Consider the following 11,135-nt stretch of genomic DNA (forward strand, 5'->3'; position numbering starts at 1 on the left):
GAGTTATTATTAGCAGAATCAGGAAGCACGGTGTGTTTCTGACCCCTATTCAGGACATTGTTTAGCACCTGCCAAGATTTTTTTGAATTACCCTTGGATAGTTGTAGGAGTTCACAATAATAATTAGCTTTACTTTTCCTTATTATTTGTGTAAGTTTATTTCTATAAATGGTATAATTATTTTTATTTTCTATACTTGAATTTTTCAGATATCTTCTATATAGTTTGTTTTTATACTTAATGGAATTAAATATTCCCTTTGTTAACCAGGGTTTTGAGTCCGTCCTCCTGTGAGTGACAGTCTTTTCAGGAATAGTATTTTGCATAGAATCAGTTACTTCATGAACCAGGCTGTCATACGCAGTGTGACGCAGTGTGACAGCCTAATCTGCTGCCGCTGCTGCTGCTACTACTTCTGCTACTTAATATAAGTAGCTTTTCCAACTGTTGCTCTGCTTACTGCCCCCTATCGGTCAACATCGGTATGACGGGCTCTCGTCGTGTGGTACGCGAGGTCAGCGCGAGGTACGCAGGGAGACGAACAGACACGTACGCAGAGTACGCAGCCACCTGCGTAGAGTATATTCCCGCCTTAACTGGGGGGTTACCTGGTTACCATGGTCACCTGTAGGGGGGGGTAAATACTTACTGCAGCTGAACTTGTCCTGGCAGAACTCTCCGTCCTCCGTCTTCATCTGGACTCTAACTGGGGGGTTACCTGGTTACCATGGTTACCTGTAGGTGGGGGGGTCACCGGTATGGGGGGGGGGTAAATACTTACTGCAGCTGAACTTGTCCTGACAGAACTCTCCGTCCTCCGTCTTCATCTGGACTCTAACTCGTCCTCTGAACTGGACGTCCCGGTTCCACTCACGGGGGTGGAGCTTGTTCTGGGGGGGGAGGAATGTTAGGAGTGTGTACATCAGTGGTTCTTAACCTTGTTGGAGGCACCGAACCCCACCAGTTTCATATGCTCATTCACCGAACCCTTCTTTAGTAAAAAATTAAATATGATTTTTTTTTCACCTCAAAGCGGACCAGTAGGAAATCCCAGAGCAGGACGCTTTCAATTACTGTGCCCACTAACCCTGCGTTCACACTGAAAGCGTCACGGGCGTCCCGACGCCAGCATCTCGCCGCTTGGTGGATTCACACTGAAAGCGGCGGGTACTGTTGACGCCTGCAGGGGGCGGGGCTAAAGCTGCGCTGCAGAAGTGGAGTGGGAACAGCCTACTCGCGTACACATCATCAGTTTCCTATTTCACCATAGATCACACTTTGGGACGCCTGCTTTATATTTTAGCGTTAATTTCCGCGTAGATAAGAGTGAGTTTGATGCTCCTTAACAAGTTTGGTCCTGGATCAACCTAGGGTTCGATCGAACCCAGGTTAAGAACCACTGGTGTACATGTATGTGTGTAGAGTATATATGAGTGTGTTTTCTAGGGCTGAACCATTTTTGAAAATAATGTAATTGCGATTTTTTTCCTCAATATTGCGATTTAATATGAGATTATTTTTTTCAAGGTCCTGTTCAAATCTGTGGCTTTAACACGTCTGCACACGAGTGTTTCGGGTCGTTCTCTCTGAACCCAATCACACGACACCAAACCGGGTTAAACTTTAGCCAAAACAAGGCGTAGTTTAATAGAAAAACACAGAAAAACTCCCACAGGGAACAAAAAACCTTCCTCACAGAGAACTCAGAACTTCTTCACAAATAACTCAAAAATCACAGAGAGAAAAAAAACACCAGCAAACAAACCAACAAAGCTCAGAGTTAAAAAAAAAAAAAACAACCAGCAAACAAACCAACAAAGCTCAGAGTTAAAAAAAAACCAACCAGCAATGAGCCTGAATTATGGTACGCGTTAAATCGACACAGAGCTACGCCGTAGGTTACGCGGAGGTGCGTGTACCACGTAACCTACGCCGTACGCTCTGCGTCGATTTAACGCAGACCATAATTCAGGCTTCACAGCGACTCACTGTGCGCCCGGCTCGTGCTCGTCACCGCGTGCAGCTCCTCGCCGACTCCACGCTCATATATTTAATACTTTTATAAAGCCCATATATTTATAAAGCCCTGCCTGGCCGAGCCCTAACGCTGAGGCCGCGGTAGATTTAGGTTACCGGTACACGCGGCACTGTTGACTTTATATTGCTGCCGGCAACGTGACCAGGTCACGTGATCTGGTCAAATCGCAGCCTTTAAATCTTGTTTTATCACATCACGATATTATCACTAATGCAATTAATCGTTCAGCCCTAATGTAGAGTGTGTTAGTGTGTAGTGTGTATATGAGTGTGTTTCTCCTTCACCTCCACGTAGACGTTCATTCCTGCTGTTTGTGTTAGTGTATAGTGTGTGTGAGGGTGTGTAGTGTGTATATGAGTGTGTGTAGTGTGTATATGAGTGTGTTTCTCCTTCACCTCCACGTAGACGTTCATTCCTGCTGTTTGTGTTAGTGTATAGTGTGTGTTAGTGTGTGTAGTGTGTATATGAGTGTGTGTAGAGTGTATATATGTGTTTCTCCTTCACCTCCACGTAGACGTTCATTCCTGCTGTTTGTGTTTGTGTTAGTGTTAGTGTGTGTATATATGTGTAGTGTGTGTGTAGTGTGTGTATATGAGTGTGTGTAGAGTGTAGAGTGTGTATATTTCTCCTTCACCTCCACGTAGACGTTCATTCCTGCAGCCGTCAACACATCTCTGATCTCAGCACACGACGGATTCTCCACCGCCTGGAGACACAAGATCAATCAATGATCAATGATCAGACATGATCAGGACGGATTCTCCACCGCCTGGAGACAAAGATCAATCATCAATGATCAATGATCAATGATCAATGATCACATGATCAGGACGGATTCTCCACCGCCTGGAGACACAAGATCAATCATCAATCATCAATCATCAATTATACATGATCAATGATCAATGATCAGGACGGATTGTCCACCGCCTGGAGACAAAGATCAATCATCAATCATCAATGATCAATGATCAATGATCAGGACGGATTCTCCACCGCCTGGAGAAACAAGCATTAACATTAGCATTAGCATTAATAGTTTGAATGTAAAAATATAATTAAGGCTGGGACTTTAGCGCTTCTTGTGTCACTTGTATCTAAATAATCCTCTCTTCCCAGACCGGGATCTCTGAACGATTCAGAACTTTGAAATTCTCCCTTAAGGACAATTCAATTCAATTCAATTCAATTTTATTTATATAGCGTCTAATACAACAGAGTTGTCTCTAGACGCTTTACAGAGACCCATACCCAGAACATGACCCCCGAGCAATTATTACATAAACAATGGCAGGTAAGGACAGAAGAATAGTAGGTAGTTAGGCCTTTGGTAATCCCTGTTTTAAATGTTTTAAATCTACTGTTGCTTTTATTTGGCTCAAAGTATCATAGAAACACCGCCTCATTATTTTAGAAGTGTATCGTTATTATTGATCACTAACCTTCTCTGAGGGATCCTCCTGATCAATAAGTGATCAATAATCACTAATATTGACCACTAACCTTCTCTGAGGGATCCTCCTGATCAATAACTGATCAATAATCACTAATATTGATCACTAACCTTCTCTGAGGGATCCTCCTGATCAATAACTGATCAATAATCACTAATATTGACCACTAACCTTCTCTGAGGGATCCTCCTGATCAATAATCACTAGTATTGATCACTAACCTTCTCTGAGGGGATCCTCCTGATCAATAATCACTAGTATTGATCACTAACCTTCTCTGAGGGATCCTCCTGATCAATAATCACTAGTATTGATCACTAACCTTCTCTGAGGGGATCCTCCTGATCAATAACTGATCAATAATCACTAATATTGACCACTAACCTTCTCTGAGGGATCCTCCTGATCAATAATCACTAGTATTGATCACTAACCTTCTCTGAGGGGATCCTCCTGATCAATAACTGATCAATAATCACTAATATTGACCACTAACCTTCTCTGAGGGATCCTCCTGATCAATAACTGATCAATAATCACTAATATTGATCACTAACCTTCTCTGAGGGATCCTCCTGATCAATAATCACTAGTATTGATCAGGGATAATCAATAATCACTAACCTTCTCTGAGGGGATTCTTCTTCCTTCAGCCAGAGTTTTCTTACTGTTGATGTAGACGGGATAAATGCAGATGAACCTGGAACAGAGAACCACGTTAGACCTGGTCCTGGTTCAGGACCTGGTCTAGGTCTGGGGGGTCCTGGACCTGGTCCTAGACCTAGACCAGGACCAGGACCTGGACCTGTTGATGTAGACGGGATAAATGCAGATGAACCTGGAACACAGAACCACGTTAGACCTGGTCCTGGACCTGGACTAGGACCTGGTCTAGGTCTGGGGGGTCCTGGTCCTGGTCCAGGTCCTAGACCTAGACCAGGTCCAGGACCTGTTGATGTAGACGGGATAAATGCAGATGAACCTGGAACACAGAACCACGTTAGACCTAGACCAGGTCCTGAACCAGGTCCAGGTCTAGGTCTGGACCCCCCAGACCCAGACCAGGTCCAGGTACTGAACCAGGTCTGGGGGGACCAGGACCTGGACCTGTTGATGTAGACGGGATAAATGCAGATGAACCTGGAACACAGAACCACGTTAGTCCTGGTCCCCCCAGACCAGGACCTGGACCCTAAACCCTCCAGGATCCTAACATGACTCCCACTAGGACCCTGAAGAACCCGGAAGTGACACGTCACGTTTAAACAGCCAATCACGCTCCGCCAGAACTCACATAAGTGTTTAAATCGGAACATAAGTGTTTAAATTAGCTTCTGTTTTCTACTAATATCCTGCTCACAAACATTTACAATCTAAAGCCACATGTTGAATCTGCTGCTTTTAATAAAACTCACGTTTCTAATGATTTTAAACGACTTTTATAAAGAGAGATTTCAGCTGAGAGTCAAACAGCTGCAGTTAGGAGTCCTGCTTTAGATTAAACATTACTATTAAAATCCTTACTATTGAAAACATCGTTATTAAAAACATTATTATTAAAAATATCATTATTAAAAACATTACTATTGAAAACATCATCAATAACATTACCATTTAAAATATCGTTATTAAAAACAAACGTATTTCGGCAGGAATAAGGCTGATTTATGGTTCCGCGTTACATCGACGCAGAAACTGCGCCGTAGCCTACGCGTCGACACGTACCCTACGCAGTAGGGTCTACGTCGATGTAACGCAGAACCATAAATCAGCGTTAGCCGCGTTAGCTCACCTCTCTTTATCAGCGGGGTTTTGGGTCAGATGAGCCATAACTGGGCCGAACCGAGCCGGACCGGGCCGGACACAGAGCCAGAGGGTTAAAGGAGTCGATATACCACGACCTGGATGTAAATGTAGTTAATTATTCCTCACAAACTGCTGTAAACTCAGTTTAAACTCAGTTTCAGCAGAAACGAGGAGAGAAGAGATTCTTCTTCTACGGTGGAGGGGTGACGTCACGGTAGCTCGCTTCCGGCCCCTGCTGGCGGGAAAGAGCATCACACCTGTACAGGTAAACTCAATATAACCTTAATATAAGCTTAATATAACCTCAATATAACCTTAATATAACCTTAATATAACCTTAATATAACCTTAATATAACCTTAATATAACCTTAATATAACCTAAATATAACCTTAATATAACCTTAATATAACCTTAATATAACCTTAATATAACCTAAATATAACCTCAATATAACCTTAATATAACCTTAATATAACCTTAATATAACCTCAATATAACCTCAATATAACCTTAATATAACCTTAATATAACCTTAATATAACCTTAATATAACCTTAATATAACCTTAATATAACCTTAATATAACCTTAATATAACCTTAATATAACCTTAATATAACCTAAATATAACCTAAATATAACCTTAATATAACCTAAATATAACCTAAATATAACCTCAATATAACCTTAATATAACCTTAATATAACCTTAATATAACCTCAATATAACCTCAATATAACCTTAATATAACCTTAATATAACCTTAATATAACCTTAATATAACCTTAATATAACCTTAATATAACCTTAATATAACCTTAATATAACCTTAATATAACCTCAATATAACCTCAATATAACCTTAATATAACCTTAATATAACCTTAATATAACCTCAATATAACCTCAATATAACCTTAATATAACCTTAATATAACCTTAATATAACCTTAATATAACCTTAATATAACCTTAATATAACCTTAATATAACCTTAATATAACCTTAATATAACCTAAATATAACCTAAATATAACCTTAATATAACCTAAATATAACCTAAATATAACCTTAATATAACCTAAATATAACCTAAATATAACCTTAATATAACCTCTAAATACCTGTAAATATAAACTCAATATAACCTAAATATAGTAGTAGTAGTAGTAGTAGTAGTGTTTATTTCGAATATGAATCATATAAAAAAAGAAAGAAAATAAGACAATCGTCTTAACATGAGACATAACAAAGTACATATTCGAAAGGGAGTGAGAAGAAGTAAAACTTATAAACTCTCACCCCCTCTCCTTAAATATGACTAGATAACACATGCGAACATAACATTATGCAAACATAATAAAAAAATAAAAATAAAATAATAAAAAAAAACAAAAAAACAATCAAAACAAGACAATAAAAACATTGTAGCAACATAAGCTACTGACTAGTGTAAGAAAATAAGGATAAAAATAGATAAATAAAAAATAAACACTGTATCATTGCACCCAAGCATTTTGCTCATCCCTGTACCTCTGAAAAATAATATCTTTGTATTTTATTACCTCTGAAAAATAATATCTTTGTATTTTATTACCTCTGAAAAATAATATCTTTGTATTTTATTTTAAACGGTTTAATATTTGGACATTGCTTTAATTCCATTAAAACTTGTTCCATAGCCTCACCCCGCTGACTGAAACACAAAAACCTTTCCTGTTTGTGCGTATTAATGTGACATTAAAATTACTTTTGCCCCTTAAACCATATCTTCCCTCATGAATACTAAATAATTTCTGTATATTTGTTGGTAACAGATCATTTTTTGCTTTGAACATTATTTGCGCTGTTTGATAGCCCACAATATCCATAAATTTGAGTATTTTGGACTTCAGGAATAATGGGTTTGTGTGTTCCTTGTAGTCAGCATTGTGGATTATTCTTATTGCTCTTTTTTGCATTATGGTTAATGGCTGTAGAGATGTTTTGTAATTGTTGCCCCAGATTTCTGCACAGTATTGAAAATATGGTGAGACCAGGGAACAATAAAGAGTGTGGAGTGATTTCTGATCCAAGACCTTTTTAACTTTATTTATAATGGCAATGGTTCTTGAGACTTTACTTTGTACATGTTTGATGTGTGATTTCCAGTTGATTTTATCATCTATGATTACTCCCAAAAATGTTATTTCATTAACTCTTTCTATTTCAACTCCATCTATTTTTATTAATACCTTAGTATTTAATGTATAATTGCCAAACAACATTATTTTAGTCTTACTCAAATTTAATGATAATCTGTTTCTGTCTAACCATTCTTTCAGTTTGTTCATTTCTATGGTAATATCCTCTTGTAGCTTTTGTAAATTATCCCCGGAACAAAAAATATTAGTGTCGTCTGCAAATAACACAAAATGCAATAACTTAGAGATCTGACATATATCATTGATGTACAAAATGAAAAATTTAGGGCCCAAAACTGACCCCTGGGGTACCCCACATGCAATGTCCAAGCATGGAGAAACACAGTCACCCAATCTCACAAACTGCTGTCTCCCGCTTAAATAACTTTTCACCCAATCCAACACTATTCCCCTGATGCCATATTTTTCCAGTTTCTTGATTAGTATTTCATGATTGATCGTATCGAAAGCCTTTTTTAAATCAATGAATATCCCAACGGCATACTGTTTGCGATCTATTGCATTTGTTATTTCTTCTATTGCCTCTATTAGTGCCAATGATGTAGATCTGTTTGATCGAAACCCATACTGATTCTCTACAAGTATTCTGTTCTTCTCTAAAAATGAATCCAGTCTGTTGTTAAAGAGTTTTTCCAGAGTTTTTGAGCATTGTGGTAACAAGGAGACAGGTCTGTAGTTTGTGAATTGATGCTTGTTTCCAGCTTTGTACAGAGGTATGACTTTAGCTATTTTCATTTTTTGAGGGAATGAACCAGTTTGAAATGATAAGTTACAGATGTATGTTAATGGCTTTGAAATTCCCCCAATGACCCTTTTAACTAGTGACATATTAATATCATTTAAGTCAGTGGACTCTTTATTCTTACACTTCTTAACAACACTCAAAATTTCATTTTCATCCACTGCTTGTAGGAATAATGAGTTATGATTCCTCTCTACCACGGATTCATCATATGTACCTGAGTCAGGGATTTCTTTTGCAAGGTCAGGTCCTACATTTACAAAAAACTCATTGAGGCTGTGTGCCATATTTATATATTTCTCTCTCTCTCTCTCTCTCTCTCTCTCTCTCTCTCTCTCTCTCTCTCTCTCTCTCTCTCTCTCTCTCTCTCTCTCTCTCTATATATATATATATATATATATATATATATATATATATATATATATATGTATACACATGTATATGGAACAGTTGTGAAGGCGCCCCTGGTTCCATCTGGCCCCCCTAGAAGCCCCCGCAGCTGCTGCGGTGAATGGATTAATCCGGGGGGGGGGGGGTGGAGTTACCAGCTGATAACACCCCCCCCCCCCCCCCCCGGCCCCCCCTGGTGCTGTTATCTCCGGCCCTGCTGTTATCTCAGTCACACACACGGACATGTGGATCTGCAGAGCTGCAGAGCTGCAGAGCTGCACAGCGGGCCAGCTGATCCGCGGCTGGATGTTTATGATGTTTATGAGCCGCTCCGACTCGGAAACGCGCAGGTAAGAGCCGCACCTGGCGGGGGCTGGGGTGGTGAAGGGGGGGTGAAGGGCGGGGTGGTGATCACCTGCCGCGGGCCCCCGGGGGAGCCGCCGCGGAGCTCCCACCGGAGCTCCGCGGCGGCTCCCCCGGGGCTCCGCGGCCCCTCCGGCCGGCCCGCGGGGCGCCTCGGCCGGCCGCGTCCCGCCGCAGGTGCCGCCCCCCGCCCTGGTTCTCCGCTCTGGTTATGATGTGAAAACAGATGAAGTGGTGACGTAAGAGGCTGCAGAAAAACAAAGTAGCACGAGGCAGAAGAGGAGAGGAGGATGGAGGGAGGATTAAGAAGGAAATGGTTGTATTTATGTAACACACCTCCTCCTCTTCATCCCTTCATCTGCCTCCAAACATCTGCCCTAACAGCAGCTCCAGGACCAGGGTCCTCCCGTCCAGGACCGGGGTCCTCTCATCCCTGGATGGGACTCTTCTCATCCAGGGATCAATCAATCAAATAACTTAATTTATCCGTTAGGAACTTGGTTTGTGTAAAAGCATCAGCATCACGAGACACGAGTGACATCACACTGCAAAAACTCCAAATCTTACCAGGAATATTTGTCTTATTTCTAAAATGTCTCATTTTTAGTCAACAAATTTCCCTTAAAACAATTTTATTATTATTTTATTATTTTTATTTATTTATTTTTATTTATTTATTTTTTCTTATTCTATATATTCTCTTCTCTTCTTATTTTTCTTCTTTCTTTTATTATTTTTCTTTCTTTATTTTTCTTTATTATTATTTTATTATTTTATTTTATTTTATTATTCTTTATTCTGAAGGTGAATTTCCCGGTTCAGGAAAAACCTTCTTAACCTGCAACTTTTTCGCACAACAAAAGTTTTACTGCTATTTCAACATTTAGAGTCATCGCCAGAAAAATAACTTATTTGCCAATTTTCACCTGTTTCAAGTAAATTTTCACTTGAAATAAGTAGGAAAATCTGCCAGTGGGACAAGATTTATCTTCTTATTACAAGTGAAAAAATCTTGTTCCACTGGCAGATTTTTCTACTTATTTCAAGTGAAAATTTACTTGAAACAGGTGAAAAATTGTTGTTTTTTCCAGTGATGAGTCTTGTTTTAAGTGTAATGAGATTTTTTTGACTAAAAATGAGACATTTAAACTAGAAATAAGAGAAATATTCTTGTTAAGATTTTGAGTTTTTGCAGTGCACTGACTTCCTGAATCTTTAGACAGAAGGTTCTTGTATCTTTATTTTACTCCTATAGCGACTGCAGTTTTTCTGCATCTGAACAGGATTTAAAACACAAAGCTCCTTCTTTTTATCTCAGTTTTTGCTCTAAATATCTTTGTTTGCCTAAAGTTATTGTCCAGGTGACCATGGTCTTACTTTGTTTTTTCTTGCAATTTTATCTTATTTTTGCTGCTTTTTAAACCTGTTTTTATCGTAGCACTTTGAGATTGTTTCAAATATAAAGTGCGTTATAAATAAAATGTATTAGGGCTCGAGCAGCAGCAAGGCTGTCAGAAGCCGTATTGAAATCACAACTATTATTATTATTTTAACCCAACACAATTGCGTTTTTGAGCCGCATAATTTACTGGAAAAGTTGTGAAACTTGTTACGCACTCCCACATGGCGAAAAATGACGTATTCTAATAGTGTCAAAAAGGGGCGTGGCCTAACGGCTCAACAGCGCCCCCTAGAAAACTTTGTTCCTCAAGCCCCACAATACGGTTTGACGTACATGCACGAAAATCGGTACACACCTGTATCATGTCACAACTTAAAGAAAAGTCTCTTGGCGTCATGCCCGAAACCCAACAGGAAGTCGGACATTTTGAATTAATCGTGTCATCTTGGCGCAATTTATGCCATTCCTTCGGCAGTTAATTCGGCCCGAACCGTAACGTGCACCCAGGTGTGTTATACATCAAAATATGCGTCTCTATCCTGCGACTACACGCATTACTTTTCTCTTTCAAAAGTGTTACCGTGGCGACGCTAGACGCCAAAAAGCGCGCCCCCCCTTCATCTGATTGGTCCATATTTGATAGTTCCTACTTTCTGCCATAACGTTTGAATGGTTTGACATAAAGAGTCGTGGTGGAGTCATCGGACTCGGTTTTGAGTCCTTGACTTTTATT

The 11,135-nt window shown here is 39.6% G+C and overlaps 2 protein-coding genes across 4 annotated transcripts in view; one reads left to right on the forward strand and one right to left on the reverse strand.

Annotated features, from left to right (window-relative positions):
* The window catches only part of srp19 (signal recognition particle 19), a 37,171-nt gene extending 31,658 nt beyond the window's left edge, over positions 1 to 5,513 (reverse strand). Inside the window, exons 1-4 of the mRNA XM_061729778.1 lie at positions 5,285 to 5,513; positions 4,117 to 4,192; positions 2,673 to 2,744; positions 782 to 890 (exon numbers count right to left, since the gene is read on the reverse strand). Of these exons, the coding sequence (XP_061585762.1) occupies positions 782 to 890; positions 2,673 to 2,744; positions 4,117 to 4,192; positions 5,285 to 5,322 (295 nt within the window). The 5' untranslated portion in view covers positions 5,323 to 5,513. The remainder of the gene's footprint in view (positions 1 to 781; positions 891 to 2,672; positions 2,745 to 4,116; positions 4,193 to 5,284) is intronic.
* Positions 5,514 to 8,860: 3,347 nt separating this feature from the next.
* The window catches only part of LOC133451347 (dematin-like), a 31,287-nt gene continuing 29,012 nt past the window's right edge, over positions 8,861 to 11,135 (forward strand). For all 3 annotated transcript variants that reach the window (XR_009783161.1, XR_009783162.1, XM_061730319.1), the window contains exon 1: positions 8,861 to 8,987. The gene's annotated coding sequence lies outside the window, so the exon portion shown is untranslated. The remainder of the gene's footprint in view (positions 8,988 to 11,135) is intronic.

Source organism: Cololabis saira, chromosome 9 (genome assembly GCF_033807715.1).
Source record: "Cololabis saira isolate AMF1-May2022 chromosome 9, fColSai1.1, whole genome shotgun sequence".
NCBI lineage: Eukaryota > Metazoa > Chordata > Actinopteri > Beloniformes > Belonidae > Cololabis > Cololabis saira.